At 63.5% G+C, this 15,535-nt stretch overlaps 2 protein-coding genes across 15 annotated transcripts in view; both read left to right on the top strand.

Moving 5' to 3' along the window:
• COL7A1 (collagen type VII alpha 1 chain) overlaps positions 1 to 12,171 on the top strand; it is a 31,054-nt gene extending 18,883 nt beyond the window's left edge. For 2 of the 14 annotated variants that reach the window (XM_056337532.1, XM_056337531.1), the window contains exons 75-120: positions 7 to 42; positions 216 to 260; positions 431 to 502; positions 651 to 695; positions 858 to 920; positions 1,003 to 1,047; positions 1,339 to 1,374; positions 1,642 to 1,677; positions 1,866 to 1,910; positions 2,169 to 2,201; positions 2,364 to 2,426; positions 2,520 to 2,555; positions 2,667 to 2,747; positions 2,847 to 2,915; positions 3,036 to 3,071; positions 3,188 to 3,229; positions 3,354 to 3,398; positions 3,552 to 3,596; positions 3,722 to 3,757; positions 3,883 to 3,942; positions 4,073 to 4,198; positions 4,335 to 4,406; positions 4,634 to 4,669; positions 4,925 to 4,984; positions 5,173 to 5,217; positions 5,294 to 5,329; positions 5,464 to 5,499; positions 5,589 to 5,645; positions 6,052 to 6,123; positions 6,395 to 6,466; positions 6,564 to 6,599; positions 6,682 to 6,762; positions 6,854 to 6,907; positions 7,127 to 7,180; positions 7,257 to 7,319; positions 7,423 to 7,485; positions 7,773 to 7,889; positions 8,259 to 8,336; positions 8,417 to 8,470; positions 8,673 to 8,721; positions 8,802 to 8,849; positions 9,277 to 9,366; positions 9,695 to 9,778; positions 10,026 to 10,145; positions 10,824 to 11,003; positions 11,151 to 12,171. In XM_056337532.1, coding sequence (XP_056193507.1) covers positions 7 to 42; positions 216 to 260; positions 431 to 502; positions 651 to 695; positions 858 to 920; positions 1,003 to 1,047; positions 1,339 to 1,374; positions 1,642 to 1,677; positions 1,866 to 1,910; positions 2,169 to 2,201; positions 2,364 to 2,426; positions 2,520 to 2,555; positions 2,667 to 2,747; positions 2,847 to 2,915; positions 3,036 to 3,071; positions 3,188 to 3,229; positions 3,354 to 3,398; positions 3,552 to 3,596; positions 3,722 to 3,757; positions 3,883 to 3,942; positions 4,073 to 4,198; positions 4,335 to 4,406; positions 4,634 to 4,669; positions 4,925 to 4,984; positions 5,173 to 5,217; positions 5,294 to 5,329; positions 5,464 to 5,499; positions 5,589 to 5,645; positions 6,052 to 6,123; positions 6,395 to 6,466; positions 6,564 to 6,599; positions 6,682 to 6,762; positions 6,854 to 6,907; positions 7,127 to 7,180; positions 7,257 to 7,319; positions 7,423 to 7,485; positions 7,773 to 7,889; positions 8,259 to 8,336; positions 8,417 to 8,470; positions 8,673 to 8,721; positions 8,802 to 8,849; positions 9,277 to 9,366; positions 9,695 to 9,778; positions 10,026 to 10,145; positions 10,824 to 11,003; positions 11,151 to 11,200 — 2,802 coding nt within the window. In that variant the 3' untranslated portion in view covers positions 11,201 to 12,171. Of the gene's footprint in view, positions 1 to 6; positions 43 to 215; positions 261 to 430; positions 503 to 650; positions 696 to 857; positions 921 to 1,002; positions 1,048 to 1,338; positions 1,375 to 1,641; positions 1,678 to 1,865; positions 1,911 to 2,168; positions 2,202 to 2,363; positions 2,427 to 2,519; positions 2,556 to 2,666; positions 2,748 to 2,846; positions 2,916 to 3,035; positions 3,072 to 3,187; positions 3,230 to 3,353; positions 3,399 to 3,551; positions 3,597 to 3,721; positions 3,758 to 3,882; positions 3,943 to 4,072; positions 4,199 to 4,334; positions 4,407 to 4,633; positions 4,670 to 4,924; positions 4,985 to 5,172; positions 5,218 to 5,293; positions 5,330 to 5,463; positions 5,500 to 5,588; positions 5,646 to 6,051; positions 6,124 to 6,394; positions 6,467 to 6,563; positions 6,600 to 6,681; positions 6,763 to 6,853; positions 7,012 to 7,126; positions 7,181 to 7,256; positions 7,320 to 7,422; positions 7,486 to 7,772; positions 7,890 to 8,258; positions 8,337 to 8,416; positions 8,471 to 8,672; positions 8,722 to 8,801; positions 8,850 to 9,276; positions 9,367 to 9,694; positions 9,779 to 10,025; positions 10,152 to 10,823; positions 11,004 to 11,150 lie in introns of those variants that run through there. The other 12 variants (XM_056337535.1, XM_056337534.1, XM_056337533.1 and 9 more) reach the window with 12 other exon arrangements.
• Positions 12,172 to 14,293: 2,122 nt separating this feature from the next.
• LOC130148865 (urocortin-3-like) lies at positions 14,294 to 15,486 on the top strand. The gene has a single exon (XM_056337950.1). The coding sequence runs from the start codon at positions 14,589 to 14,591 to the stop codon at positions 15,063 to 15,065; it is 477 nt and encodes a 158-aa protein (XP_056193925.1). The 5' UTR covers positions 14,294 to 14,588; the 3' UTR covers positions 15,066 to 15,486.
• Positions 15,487 to 15,535: the final 49 nt, after the last annotated feature.

Raw genomic sequence — 15,535 nt, 5'->3', positions numbered from 1 at the left:
TCCCAGGGCGACCGGGGCGAAAAGGGTGACCGGGGCGAGCAGGTGAGCCAAAATGGGGACACAGTCCCCTCTGTCCCCCAAATGCTGTGCACCTCCTGGGGGGATGGGGGGCTCTCCTGGGGGCAGGAGGATGCCCTATAGGGGCCAGGATTGGCCATAGCAGGATAACTCTGCCCAGTTTGATGCTCAGCCTATTTTTCTCCCCCTTCTACTAGGGCAGGGAAGGCTTGCCTGGCCCCCCAGGGCCCCCAGGGCCCAAGGTAGGTGATGGCTGCTGCTGGGGACCATCCCCAAGGGGTGCGAGCCTGCACCTCTGGGGATGGATGGCCACGTCCAGACCCCTGGCACAGGGGCCTGGGGAGGGCTGTGCCCCTGGGGGGACCTTACTGAGATCCCCTGGGTGCTGGCCCTGACGGTGCCCTGCCCGCAGGCAGACGTGGTGGAGGGCAGCCTGATGGGTTTACCGGGTGAGCGTGGCCCCACCGGACCCAAGGGAGCGAAGGTGCGTGGTCAGGCAGAAGGGAATGGGGCGACCAAGCCAACCAGGCTGGGACAAATGATGAGCTGGGCAGGGACTGAGGGCTGTGGTGGGGCAAGCATCCCCAGAGGGGCAGCAGAGGCTGATGGCATCTGTCTTCTCTGTGACACAGGGCGAGCCAGGAGCCGAGGGTGAGCGCGGACCCAAAGGAGATAAGGTCTGTGGTTTTAAGTCTCCTGCTGCCAACAGGGCAGCCCCATGGAGTGAAGCCCTGGGCAGGGGCACCGTGGGGGCACCCCTCTTTGAGTGTCAGCAGGCCCTGGGTGGGGACAGAAAGGTCCCTGCCTGTTCCACAACCCTGCACCTGTCCCCTCTGCAGGGTGAGGGTGGCCCACGAGGCGAGCGAGGGGAGCCCGGCGAGAAGGGCAGGGATGGTGCCCCGGTGAGTACCGCAATGTCCCCCCACCCCTTGCTGACCCTGGACCCCTGCCTGGCACTGACCCCGTCTGCATCTCTTGCTCCAGGGTCTCCTGGGTGAGAGAGGGCTGGCTGGCCCCGAGGGGAAGCCGGTGAGTGGGGACATGATGGGGAGGATGTGGGATGGGACAGGGGGAAGGTCTTGTGGTCCCACACCAGCCACCACCAGTACTAGCGGGAACATTCACATCTCATTTACCTTCTTCCCCCACTCATGCAGGGCCCACAGGGCTTTAGGGGGCTTCCCACCTCTCACCCCCACCATAAGTACCCCTGGGCTGGGTACCGCTCGCTGGGAATGGGGAGCATCCTTGGGGGGCAGGCAGGGCTGCTTGCGGGTAGTGGGCTCCCACTCACCTGCCAGCTCTGACATTTCTTTGCAGGGCTTGCCAGGCTTCCCCGGCGTGCTGGGACGCCCGGTAGGTGTCTGTGTCCCCTCTGTGTCACTGTGCCCCCCCGCCTCAGCATGCAGCTGGGGGCTCCTGACCGCAGGTGCTGGGTGAAGCTGTAGGGGCCACCCTGCTGCCTGGGTGGGTGCTTGGCCCCAGGCATCTTGCCAGGAGCCGGCCAGGCTTGTCCTCACTCAGCATGGGTGCAGTGTCTGGGTCTCCTCTCCCAGGGGACACCCCATGCACCTACCAGGGAAAACCCATCCCTGCAGTGACCCCATCTCTTCCTCCCTTCAGGGCAACCAGGGAGACCCAGGACCCCCAGGACCTCCGGTAAGCAGCCACCCCATGCCACGTGCAGGGGAGTGCCATGCAAGTGGGATATCAGCTTGGGGAGGTGTGTGTCCCCAGGGAGCAGGGGTAGGGTGGCAGTGCTGGGACCATGCTACCCCACTGTCCCCTCCCTGTCCTATGCCACCAGCAAGCACCACTCCAACATAATGTCCCCTTGTTCCCTGCAGGGAAGCACTGGCCCACCGGGGAGCCAGGGCCCAGCTGGGACCAAGGTATGGCATTGGCATCGGCATTGGCATCGCCACGTCAGACCGGGCAGAGGAAAGCAGGGCCTTGCCAGATTTGGGGGCTGGAGGGACGGGGGCATTTCAGGACATTCTGGGCTGGACAGAGGAACATTTTGGACTGGCCACCCTCATGGATCCAGCCAGCCCTGGGGAACAGCCCCGTGGCAGGCATGGGGATGTGGCTGTGACCATGGTGGCTGGTGGGTTGGGATGGTGGGGCTGATGCAGGCACTGTCTTCACAGGGCGATCCGGGGGAACCTGGCTCTGGCATCCGGGTGAGCGAGCACTCCTGCCATCCCTGCTGGCACCTGCCTGCCCCCCCCAAACCATCCAGCTCCCACCCACAGCCGCTGCACCTTCCTGCAGTGGCAGCCGAGGTCCTGGCTGTGCCAGGGCAGCATGCCATCCCCTCTCTAATGTGGCTGTTTCCATTGCAGGGCTTGCCTGGTCCCCAGGGCAGCATGGGACTGCCTGGCCCCCCTGGTCCCCCGGGCCCAGTGGTAGGTATTTGCAGACATCTCTCGCCCCAACCTGCCCCTTGGCCATTCCTGGTGCCTGGGCTGCCACTTGATTTCTGCTTGTCTCCCTTGCAGGGCCCACCGGGTGTTCCTGGGCTGCCAGGACAAGTGGTGAGTGTGTTGTCCCCTGCCCCTGCCTGGCTGCCATCAGTGTGGACACTTGGGGTTGCCTGGGGGTGTTGCAGGGCCCCTGTACCCCAGCCCCACTCTTATTGCCCTCAGGGGGAGAGCGGGAAGCCAGGTGTGCCGGGCAGGGATGGCGTGCCAGGGAAGGATGGCGAGGCAGGGATGCCTGGGAAGATGGTACGTTGCTGCTCACCCCATCCCATCCCAATGTGAGCCCCGTGGGGCTTAGCCTGGGGTGTCTGCAGCTGAGGCTGAGGGCTGTGCTGCTTGTGCCAGGGCGTGCCGGGACCTTCAGGCCCTGTGGGTCCCAAGGGAGAGCCAGGGGATGCCGGCGTGCCAGGGCAGGTGAGTGCAGAGCTGCTTCCACAGCAGCTGGGAGCTTCCCTGGGTGTTCCTGGGCTGGGACGAGGGGGAGCATCCCCATGCAGCCCTACTCACCTGCCCTCTCTCTCCTCTGTGCCCCAGGCCATCGCCGGCCCTCCTGGCGCCAAAGGCGAGAAGGTAAGGAGTCAGGGAGCAAGGCAGGGGGGACCCCCACCCCTGCGTGGCGTGGGCAGGGGTCCACAGGGTGCTGGCACCCATTGCGGGCTTGCCTGAACACCCATGTGTCACTGCAGGGCGAGCCGGCGCTGCTGGAGGGTGTGCTGCTGGGAGAACCCGTGAGTTACCCCCTTAACCTCGTCCCCTCTATTAACCTCATCCCCCTACCACCACCCCCTGCCTTCTGGGGGGCGAGCCAGCCCTGTGGCCTCCCCCTCCCCTAACGCTGCTCTCCCCAAGCAGGGCTCCAAGGGCGACCGAGGCTTGCCGGGCCCCAAGGGCGAGAAGGTGAGCGCTGCCCCGGGAGGCAGCAAGGAGGGTGCCATGAGGTCCCTGGGCTCCCTGGCTGCCTGGCCACAGCGTGGGGGGGGAACTGGCTGCAGCTGCTGCCCCTGTGCACCATCACATATCCCAGCTTTTTGCTTGTTTCACCCCTGCCAGGGGGAGCCAGGACGATTCGGGGAGCCAGGAGATCCTGGGGAAGATGTGAGTAGGAGGCGTATGGGGGGCCAGGGGGTGGATGCTGGGGGCAGTGGATGCTGCGAGGGAGTGGGACCTGTACCCTTGTCACCTACCACCTAGCCCTTCCTCATGGCTTCATGTCTTCATAGGGAGCCAAGGGATCCTCTGGAGCCAAAGGGGAGAAGGTGTGTGTCCCCTGCCCCCAAAGACACTCCACAGCCCTGGGGGGCTGCCCCTGGTGGCATGGTGCCCTGGCACTGCTGTGCCCACCAGCCAGGGGATGTGCCACGTGCTCTCTGCCACCACACAGGGATCGCCAGGTGTTGGTGTGCAGGGGCCGCCAGGACAGGATGGGCCTCCAGGTTTGAAGGTAACCCCTGTCACCACGTCACCCTGGCTCTCACCACATCCCCAATGCTGGGGTGCTGCCCTGCCTTGGCTGGATGAGGGAGAGGCACGCTCCTGAGGGGCTGTTTTCATAATTTTCATCCCTGCTCCAGGGTGACACCGGTTTGCCAGGACTACCAGGACCCCCAGGCTTAGCAGGCATTGCTGGGACACCGGGACAGCCAGGCCTGAGAGGGGACAATGGGCAGCCTGGCCTGCCGGGTCCCCCAGGAGAAAGGGTAGAAGCTACAGCCAGCACCTGGCCTCAGTGGTCCTGGTGACCCTGGACCCTTGGGCAGTGTCAGTGGGGTCCCTGCAAACCCCGCTGCCTCCCAGGCACAGTCCTTGCTCACTCACCGCTGTTTCCCTGCCCAGGGTTTGATCGGCTTTCCCGGGAGAGACGGCACCCCCGGGCCACCGGGACCCACGGGGCCCCCAGGGCCAGCAGTAAGTATGGGGCTCCAGTGCCGCAGCATCCCCAGGGGTACAGGCTCTGCCCTGGCTCCCCACCAGCTCGGGCAGGGTGACAGGGACTCACCCTGCACCCTGTGGCCCCTGGGGCTGGGGGTTGCTGGGGGGCTCTGGCATGGGGGCCGCTGTGGGAGCCCCAGAAATGCTTCGCAGGGCACCTGGCATCGCCTTCTGTGACTTGCTCACCCCGTCTTTTCTTTTAGGGCGTACAAGGGGCTTCTGGCCTGAAGGGTGACAAGGTAAGATAGGGCGCAGCCCTACAGCATGAGGGGTGTGGGGCTGCTCCTCTCGTGGGGTGTCCCTGCTTCAGCCACCCCACAGGGGATGCTGAGCCCACTCTGGATGGTGGCACACGGGAGCCTGCTCTGCATCAGGCACACAGAGAGGTGGTGGGGACTGTGGGGTGTCCCTGGCATGGGGGGGGGGACGTGGCACAGCTGGGAGGAGCAGTGGGCAGCAGGGACAAGGATGAGCTCTTGTCTTCCCCCTGGCAGGGTGCGCCGGGGGCCGGGCTGCCAGGAGCCAGAGGCGAGCGTGGAGACCCAGGGCCACGGGTAGGTACTGCCATGGCCCCTCTGTGTTCCCACCGCAGCCCCCCATGTCCCCGCCACCAGGGATGGGAATTCCCACGGTGTCAGCCTTGAGGGGATGGCGAGCCAGAACTGTGCCTGTCCCTGGGGTGGGGTGATGCTGGGGGTGCCCCCATCCTAGACTCCCTTCTCACATCCCTTTCTTCTCGCAGGGTGAAGACGGGCGCCCAGGACCAGAAGGGGATCGAGGGCCGGCGGTAAATACCCCACTCCCCAGGTGCACCCCTGTCCAGGACCCTCCCTGACCCCCTCCCCCCTTCTTCTCTCCTGCAGGGCTTGCCTGGGAACCGGGGGGAGCGTGGGGACAAGGTAAGGGACTCTAGGGGCTGGTGAGCTGGGGGTGAGCAAATGATGCATCCCCAGAGATTGGGGTCCACAGGGAGGTGCTGCCTGCTCCCCACCGTGCATCCTTGCAGCGTCTCACCATCTCTCTTTCCTCACAGGGTGACATTGGGGCCCCAGGGCCCAAAGGAGACAAGGTGAGTCCCAGGGCCAGGGGCAGCAGGAGGAAGAGGGCAGCAGTGCTGACCTCCCCGCTCACCCCCACCTCTCTTCTTTGGGTGTACAGGGCGATACTGTGGTGGTGGAGGGGCTCGCTGGAGCCCGAGGCAGCAAGGGGGAGCCGGTAAGAGCTGTCCCCATCCTTCCTGCCCTTCTCTGCATCGTCCCTCTTGTCCTGATGGGCAGGGACTCTCCTGTACATCCCCTCCCCAAGGCCCTGCCCGCCCTGCCCATGGTACATGGCAGCTCCCAGCCTTGTGCTGGGAAAGCTCCCAGCTTTCCTCACGTACCCCCTCTCCCGCCCGAGTGGCACAGGACAGCCTTTCCCCCACCTCTGCTTGCCAGAAGAGCTGGGGTATGGGTCTTCTTGCCGCTGAGGGACCCTCCCTCACAGTGCATGTTGTCCCCTCTCCTTCAGCCACCTACAGACCCCTGTGTCCCTACCCCAGGGAGGTCTGTCCTCCCCACCCTGATGTGTATCTGAGCATCTCCTTGTCCGCTGACCCCTCCCTGCATTTCCCTCTTTGCAGGGAGAGCGTGGCCTGAAGGGCACAGAAGGGGACAAGGGGGACAAGGGGGAGCAAGGCATGCCCGGAGAGAAGGTACAGGGCTTGGGGGCTTGTGCGGGGCTGGGGGCTGCTGGGTTGGGAACTACAGAGGGCTGTTGACAAGGCAATGGACAGAGGGACCAGGGCATGATGGCATCCCTGTGCCACATGTGCTGGTGCTTCTGGGCACCCGGGCATGGTGCTTGGCGCCCCAGCAAGAGGAGCTGCTGCAATCAGCCTCGGAGGTCACCATGGCTGTGCTGTGGCCATGCCATGGCCAGAGCTCTTCCTCTTGCCCTGTGTTGATCTGGTTTTCTGCTTGCAGGGGGTGAGGGGCGAGAAAGGCGAGAAGGGCTCCACAGGCTTTCCTGGGGCACGTGGCCCTGGTGGGCAAAAAGTAAGGAGCTAGGCACCCCCAACTGCTTGGGGTGCTGGGGGGTGCTGGGGGCACCAGCCCCCTCGCCTTCCCTGAACGATGCCTTTGCCTTCCCCAGGGAGAGGTCGGAGCATCAGGAGAGCCTGGCGAGCCGGTGAGGAGCCACGTCTCGGTGCCGCTGCCACCCCGCTGCGGAGCAGGAGCAGACCCCTGTCATGCTGTGTGCTCTCTTGTAGGGCCAGCCTGGCCGTGATGGGATCCCCGGAGCCCGGGGGGAGAAGGGGGACATGGGACCCCTGGGCATGCGTGGCCCCAAGGTGGGTTGGCCCCTCTGTTCATTGGTGCTCTCCCAGCCGGGACCTGTGCTGGCTTGGTGTGGCTCTGTGACTCCCCTCCTTATCCTCGCAGGGTGATCGGGGCATGAAAGGCGCCTGTGGCCTTGATGGGGACAAGGGCGAGAAGGTGAGTGGGTGCCCGCGGGGTGCCACAGGAGCCTGGATGCTGCCTGGAGGCTGCGGCCCTTTGGATCCCCTCTGCCAGCCAGCAGGAGCAGGGACATGGCTGAGGTTGGACCTCAGCCCCGTGGCAGGGGCATGGGGTCCCCTCCTCTGCCTGCGGCTCTGGGGTGAGCATTGAGGGGGCACAGGACTGACCGCCCTGCCTCTCTCCTGCCTGCTGTAGGGAGAGCCGGGGATCCCGGGGCGCTCAGGGCTGCTAGGGAGGAAAGGCGAGCCGGTAAGCACCACGCTGACACTGGTGTGGGATGGGAATGCACGGCTGGTGGCTAACAGACATCTGCTTTGTCCCCCAGGGAGAGCTGGGTCTGTCGGGACCACCGGGCATCCCTGGGAAGGAGGGGCTCATGGGACCCAAGGTATGTCAGGACGGCACTGGGAAAAGCTCTGCTGGCACCTCAGCCCCCATGCTGCCTGTCCCCCACTGCCTGTCCCCCACTGCCTGCCCCTTCCTCTTCACAGGGCGACCGGGGCTTCGACGGGCAGCAGGGAGCCAAAGGAGACCAGGGGGAGAAAGGAGACCGGGTGAGCAGGCTGGAAAGGGACGGTCTACATTGCACCCCACTGCACCGGGCCAGGATCCATCCTTGGTCAGAAGCACATCAGAGCCTGATAGTCCCAGAAGAGCCATCTGGTGCTGCTCTAAATTGTGTCACTAAACTAAAAGTGGCAACAAATTCCCACTCTTTACAAGAAGGCACTGGTTCTGGTACTTCAGGGGTGCCCAGCTGCAGGGTCAGAGGATGCCTGTGGCACCTGCTCTGGGGCTGGGGGCTCCGACTCCCCTGGCCTCACCCTTTGCTCTCCTGCAGGGTGCCCCGGGCATTATCGGTGGCCCTGGTCCCCGGGGTAGTGATGGTGCTCCTGGGCCGCCGGGGCCCCCAGGGAATGTCGGCCCACGAGGTCCTGAGGGCATGCAGGGCCAGAAGGTGAGTCCGCGCTGTGGGTGGCTGGTCCCCCTCGGTGCGTTGAGGAAGGGAGAGCCTTGTCACCGGAGTGGGTGAGGGGTTGGTGGTGTCAGGAGCTGTGTCCCAGCTCTGTCCCTGCCCTGTCAGCTCACTGCCTCTGGGGTCCTCCCTTGTGTTCCCTTGTCCAGGTGGTGGGAGCCTGGGGGGTTGGGAACGCTGCTTGTCCTGGGGCTGGGCTGGACCCATCCCCAACTGCATCCCTATCCCCATCCCTACCTGCACAGGCATCCCCAGGGTGTGGGGACTGGGAAAACAGCACATCCATGGCACTGGGGAGAGCAGAGAGGCTCCAGACCCACCAGCCAGATCCTGAGCATGTGTCCTTTGCAGGGAGAGAGAGGGCCCCCTGGACAGTCGGTGCCAGGGGCCCGTGGTGTGCCTGGCATCCCTGGTGAGAGAGGAGAGCAGGTGGGTGAGCGGGTGCCTGGCCCTGCCTAGGTGAGCCCCAGCCGGGGCCAGCCTCCCACCTCCCTTCTGCTTGTCCCTAGGGCAGTCCTGGCACCCAGGGGCTCCATGGGGAGAAGGGGGAGCCGGGCATGACGGTAAGGAGCCAGAAGGGAGCCGACACAGGCTTCCAGCAGGTCACTGGGGTGGGAAGGGGTGCCGGATCCATCCCACTGCTGCCGATGGAGGGACTTCCCCCACCTCTGGGCTCTGGGGCCTGGGAAAAGGGATTTTGCTCCTCTCTAACTGCACCGTCCCCCATTGCGGTGCCGGTCCTTTGCCCCTCTGTGTGCGTGGCAGGAGGAGGAGATCCGTGCCTTCGTCAGGCAGGAGATGAGCCAGCACTGTGGTGAGCATCCCCCACCACTGCCCTGGGGCTGGGGGTCTGGCCCCCACTGCCCCTGACCCCCAGCCCTGTCTCTCCCACAGCCTGCGGCGGCCACTTCCCGCGGCGCCTGGATTCACGTGAGCACTCAGGTTGCGGCTCTCCCTTCCTACCCCTCTGCTTCTGCCCCCGCCCCGCATGTGTGGCACTGAAGGGGCCCAGCACCCAGGTGTGCTGCTGGTTTGGGGGACACTAGAGGTGTCTGGGACCCTCTGGGACCCCCTCAGTGAGGACCAGCATGAGTGGGACCATGCACAGGGAGAAAGGATGGTGTGTGGCAGAAGGGATGGTGCAGCAGGGATCCCCAGGGGCATCTGGCTTGGGATGGTGCCAATGGGATCTGGGTGCTGCCAGGGTCTGCCTATCGAGAAGGGACCATGGGTCCTGCACCCCATCCATGCTTGAGTGCCAGAGCCAGGGCAGGTGGGCTTGCAGTGGCCAGTACTGCTGAAGGGGAGGGTGGGGTGAGGGATGGAGGCAAGAGGTGGGCTGGGATGAGGTGGGTGCTTTCTCTCCAAGGAGGCTGGGGGGCTCGGGCCAGGAGCAGCCTCCACTCTGTCCAGGGAGGAGGAAGAAGCGTCCGCCAGGAGAGGGAGCATGGCCAAACAGGTGATGGAGAGCCTGGAGGACCTACAAGATCTGGCCCCATGGGCACTTGGGGCTCCCCATGCCCATCTTCATCCCCATCCCCACCCTGCTGGGCTCCCAGCAGTCACTGTCTCACTGAGCAGCAGCTCCTCCTATCTGTTCCTCCTCCGGGAGCCCCCAGCAGCCCTGGTCTGCAGTGCAGAGAGAGGATGGGGTATCCCCAGGTCCCCCATCCCCAGCCGTATGCTGCAGCAGTGCCAGGGCACTTTCCCCCTGGGAGGCTGGGGGAAGCACCCTGGGCCTCCTCGCCTCCCCCCTGATGCCGGTGCTGTGTCCTTTCCCCTCACAGGGCTCTTCCCCACACAGTCGTTCCTTGCTGGCGGCGCTCACGAAGTCCCTGTGCTCAAGTTGTCACACACTGAGGAAGAGGAGGGTGAGTGTCATCCCTGTGCTCTTAGTCCCCATCCCCCTTTACCCTGCTCCATGTGTGTGGCCAGTCACGTCCCTGCTTGCACCATCGGTGGCCATGCTGCCGGTTCCAGGGGGCTTTAATTAAAGAGCGAGGAGAGGGCAGCAAGGAGCGTGTGTGCGTGCAGGCACGTGCAGAGCAGGGGCCATGGCTAGGGGGAGCAGGACAGAGGGGGAAGCAAGGACTGCTCACGCCTGGCACTGTCTCCCAGGGCAAAACAGGGCGGTTATGCTTGACACAGATGACCTCGAGTATGAGAGCATGTATGGAGAGGAAGAGGACTATGATGAGGTCCTGGAGATGGACAGCTTGGAGCAGCCCTCAATGGATGGTGAGCTTGCCTGTGCCCACCTGGCACCGAGGATGGAGCTGGCAGGGGTGACTGTGGGGCTGCCTGAGCTTTGCTGGGGTGATGCCTCCACATCCTGCCTGGCAGCTGGTCCCCACCCCCTCTGGCTGGGGGGATCTGGGATTCGCAGCCCTCTCGCTGGCACCCAGCTGGGGTGTGCGTTCCCCATCACAGCACTGCGCCGCGCACACCTCATGCTCCTTCCCCCTCACAGAAGCTGTCCCTCTGGGCTGGTGGGACCTGCTGGCCCTGGCAGGTTTCCTGTGCTCCTGGTCATGAACCACAGGAGGGGATCCCAGAGCTCACAGGGGAGCAGGGAAGCCCCAGCAGCAGCAGTAGCATGTGGAGGATCCCTCCGGTACCCTTCCAAGGGACACTGTGGCCATCACATCCCCATGCCACCTCCTTCCCAGCTTTTGCTAGGAGCTGCTCCTTGGGGAGGGCTTGCCCAGAGCTGCGTCTCCTGCCCTTGCTCCCAGCACTTGGGCAGGGCATGGGAATGTCCCCTCCAGCCAAACCCTGCCCATGCTCAGTTGGGAACCATCCCTTGCCTTCCCCTTCTGGGGTTTCTCCTCCTCTGCCAAGTGGCTCTGGCTGCCTCCACCGCTGGTGTGCTGCCGGCTCCTGCCTACCCTCACCATTGCCATTTGCCCCCCACAGCTGAGCCCTGCAGCCTGCCGCTGGACGAGGGGGACTGCCAGCGCTATACACTGCGGTGGTACTACAACCAAAGAGTCACCGACTGCCGGCCCTTTGTCTACAGTGGCTGCCGGGGTAACCTCAACCGCTTCGACAGCAAGGAGGAGTGCGAGCTGCGCTGCAGGCAGCGTGCAGGGGCAGGTAGGCATGGCATGGCATGGCATGGCTGCTGGCACCAGCAGGTCCGGCAGCATCCCTACGTGGTGCCACAGGCTCGGCCAATGCAGAGCCAGGGGAACGATGCTGGTCCCCTGCTCAACTCTGACACCGCTTCGCTTCTCTCCGCAGATGCCCGTGGCGTTGCCAGCAGCACGGCGGGAGGGCAGCCAAAGGCATAGGTGTGGGCAGTGTCTCGGTAGGCAGGGCTGCCTGGTGGCAGGGCCCTGCTGCTGCCTCAGCCAGGGCTGGGCTGCCCGCGGTGGCGGGGGCCACGTGCCCACCGGCCCCCAGCAGGAACCTGGTGCTATTTCTAACGTGTCTTTTTGCTGCTCGTGGGTTTTCCCTTTCATATCAGTTTTATTGCCCATTAAGGTGAAATTTATATTAAATGGGAACACACCCCCCTTCTTCAAGGCTCTTAACCCCCTTTCCCACCTGGAAGTTTCCCGGGCTGTTCCCAGTTTGATTTTTAACTTATTTGCAGCCAATGAGATGGTGCTTGGCCCCGTGCCCCCTGTGTGGCAGCCCAGGAGCAGAGATGGGAATTGGCATGGTTGGGCTCCTCCCCTCCTCTCATCTAACATCCTCATCCCCTTCCCTGGACCCCCCACACCCCCAACTCCTCCCTGATCTCTGCTGGGGGAGGCTGCCTGCATCCGTGGGCCAGGCAGTGCCTCCCTGCACGGCATCCCTCACCACCCCCGGTCCCGTAACCAGCTCCATCTGAATAAATTTCACCTTAACCTCAAGTGAGGCCCAGTTCCCCTTTTGTGGCTGCCGTGGTTTGGCAAAGACCTGTGGGGAGGCCAGAGGCTTTCTCCATGTGCTACCTTCCAGCTTGCATGCCCGCCAGCAGCACATCTGTCTAATCCAGGGGGGCTCTCCTGCACCCCCCAGCCCAGTGGGGAAACCCTGAGGATGGTGCTATGTTAGAGGAGGTTCCTGCTCGCCTATGCTCGCTCTCAAAGGCTTCATGAAAGCGATGTTGGCTCCAGGGGTCTGCAGCCCCTGCCTCCCCCCACCTTGGGGCCTGGAGCAGGCTGCTGGGTGGGCTTTGTGGCACCCATACGTACCGCTGCTCTTTGTGTATATCTGTATACAGTGAATGTATATGTGTACCAATGATATTAAAGCTGCGCTCGCGGGGAGATGCCACACTTCTTGATGCATTGCCAAAGGTGCCCGTGGAGTTTGGGGCCAGCTCTTGAGCCAAGCATGCCCCCTGCCCACCCTAGCTGGAATGCCCTTCCCAGCTGCTGAATGCTGCACCAGCTGGGGGTCCTCACCCCCCCAGGGACCCCAGTGCTCCATCCCTGTGCCCGGTGTGTGCCCAGCTGACGCAAGCTAGGCCACGACCCTGTGGCCAGGCTGTGACGTGTCGACACGTGAGGCTGCAGCACTGCATGATGTGCTGGGTGAATCAGTGCCACTGGCTAATTTTGGCTGTTGGGTGTGAGTTCCTGGCCATCCCCTGGAGGAGGAACAGAGCTGGCATTGTTTCCTGCCCTTGCCACTGCTGGGGAGGCTGCCCTGGGTTAGGTCATCCTGCGGCCACGGGGGTGGGCAAGACCCCCAGCAGTCTGAGCCCCAGCCCCGGGTGCCCTGGCTGCTGACCCTGGCCAGCCCTCCAGGCTGAGCACCCACCAACTGATCTCATGCAGGTGCCTGCCTGGCCTGAAAGCCCTTGGGTGCTCCCACAGCCCCTAGGGGGGGAACTCTGGGGCAAAACCCTTCTGTGTGGGGCTCACCCCACACCAATGCCTATAGGCTGCTACTCACGGCAGAGGGACTGGGACAGTCTGGACTGGTGCAGCTGGGCTGCAAACCAGTGGCATCCCATTAGGACTGGTTGTAGGTGGGCTGCAAACCGGTGATGTCCTGGTTGAACTGGTGCAGCTGGCTGCAAACCAGTGGCCCAAGCAGCGTGCTGGGGTTGGCACAGTGGGGAGGCAACGTGTCTCCAGATATAACCCTCAGCTGGCCAGGGCCAGGGACTCCATCAGGACAACAGTGCCAACCAGCACTGGGAGATGTCCAAGAGCCTCGTGTGGCACAACACCTGCGGAGCTGGCACTCACTGCCATTGCCACAGATGCCAGCCGGTAGTGATAACGCATATGTGTTTTCTCCCTTCCTTAAGTGATTAACCAAAGCTGACAGGAGCAGGAAGGCTCAGTTAGATGGAGAAAAACCATCTTGCGAGTCAGATGTGAAATAATTATGCCTGAGCTGCCCCAAGTTCCAGGAATCCCCTCTAAATGCAGTTGATGGAGATGCGAGGGGTCACACACCCACCCATGGCCCAGGATGATTTCATCCGCTATTAGGCAAAATGTATTAATAACACTGTCGTGTGCCCCCCGCCCCCCCCCCCGCCCCGCATGTCACCGTCACCCCCTGTGTGGGTCGGAGGTGGAGCTGAGGGCAGGATAAGAGCCAGGGCTTGGCGGGGAGCAGGGCAAACCCCCAGTTCATGGTCTGCACACGCTGGGAGCATTGGCTGAACATCCAATCCAGGGGACGAGGACCTGCTGGAAATGGTGAGGCTGCAGCCTTTGGTGGTGCTTTTCAGGGGGCTTTTAGCTGTGGGTTGCAGGGGGTTGGATGCTTTTCATTACCTGCTTCCCAGTGAGTTAAACTGCCTCCAGCTGCCCAGTCCGGTACTTTCCAAAGGGTTCCACCCCGGAGATGGGTTGTAGGAGGTTGGATGCCTTTCACTGCTCTCCTTCCAGCTGGGCAAACCCCTCTGGGTGACTGATTCAGGGGAGAGGCAGCTATACAGCAGGATTTGTGAGGCACTGCCCCTGCCCCTGCTCTGACCCCCACCCCACTGCACAGCATCCTGACCCGTCACACTGTGGCACAGAACCCTGCATCCCCCGGGGCCCTCCCTGGGACCAGGGTGGGGGACAGGGTCAAGGAAGATGCTGAGGCTTAGCACAACTCAGCACACGTGGCCAGACTCATGCCCTTGTCACCTCATTGCCACCGACCCGCTGTGTATTTTAGGTCAATTGGCTCACATCAACTCCTGGTGGGTGGCTTTTGCTCCAGAGAGCCTGGTAGCCCCGTGAGGGGACAGCATCTGCTGGGGAAAGCGTGGGAGGAGGAAAGCCCCACAGTCCGCCTGGCCCCGAAACCCCAGGCACGTCACACTTCCCCAGCCAAAGGGCAGGTCCGAGCCAGGGAGCAGCGGCAGACCCTGGGCAGCCACCCCCCCAGGCAGGAATGTCCCTTCCCCTGGGTGGCAAAGGACTGGAGGGTGTAAAATGAAGGGGACAGCTGGCATCTGGCCAGGGGCTGCAGGAAAGGATGGGGATACCCAGCTGATTTGCTTCCCATGTCACCTTCTGCCTCCCCAAAACTCCCCCCACCCCATGCAAAAAGATTAAAATCAGGGTGGAAAACTGAAGGCCAAAAGGGAGGCGAGCCCCCAGCACTGGGCATGGCCAGCTGGTGCAGGGAGCGGGGGGGCTCTGCATGTGGCACCCCGGCAGAGATGCATTCTGTCCAGGGGGCTGCAGGGCCATGACAGTGTGATGGGGGGTGTGATGCTCAGCACCAGCCATGTGGTCCCTGCAGGCACTCCCAGCCACGCTGCACTGCAGGATGCTGCTCACCTTCCTGGTGGTCCTTGGAGCCCCAGTGAGAGCCTGGAAGGGGCTGAGCAGCGAGCAGCTCCCACCAGGCCCCCGAGTGGGGGACGGAGACAAGCTGATGAAGCAGGAAGCCACTGGTGCTAAGGAGATGCTGCCAGGTGTCCCTGAGATGAGGAAGGGTGACCACGGCTCCGGGGAAGGGTCTCATCCGGACAAAGCCAACCTGCCACTGCTAGAGGCATCAGCAAGAAAAGCATTGCCCTGGCCGATGAGCCCAGCCACCAAGAGACCTGCTCCCAGGAAAAAGTCAAGAAAGCTGTCCCTGTCACTTGATGTCCCCACCCATGTATTGAAAATCCTGCTCGACCTGGCCAGAGAGAAGGAGCTGCAGGCCAAGGCGGCCGCCAACGCTGAGCTGATGGCCCGCCTCGGGCGCAGGAAATAAACCTCCCGGCTGGGGCATGGCTTCTGCCAGGGCTGGGGAGGGCAGCAGGGCTGCTGGGGCGCACGGGTGGAGGGCACGTGCCCACAGGGGACCACAGACACAGCACCTCATCTCCCCGGTCCCGGTGCACGAGGCACAAGCAGCAGCCATAGAAGGGTTTGGTTTAATAACTGTCACCTCAGCATCACCAGAGAAGATACAGCTGGGTTTGCCTATGGCAGGGCCAGCACAGGAGCACAGCCAGGTCCCAGCCCCAGGCACCGCAGGGACCTGTGTCCTGCTTCGGTCCCTGCTCCCCTGCTGCTGGGATGTCTCCAAGGAGGCTGCATCCAGCTAGGCAGGTTTTCCTGTGCCGCCTCTCTTGGGGTGGCTGCAGCGTGCAAAATCCTCTGCAAAGCTCGGCTGAGCCTCAAAGCCAGGGTTGGTGAGCGTGCACAATAAAAAGTTGGCATCAAACATGACTGGTTGTG

This window comes from Falco biarmicus, chromosome 4, assembly GCF_023638135.1.
Source record: "Falco biarmicus isolate bFalBia1 chromosome 4, bFalBia1.pri, whole genome shotgun sequence".
Classification (NCBI taxonomy): Eukaryota; Metazoa; Chordata; class Aves; order Falconiformes; family Falconidae; genus Falco; species Falco biarmicus.
The sequence above is the reverse complement of the archived record's forward strand: the minus strand, read 5'-3'. Positions and strand labels throughout refer to the sequence as shown.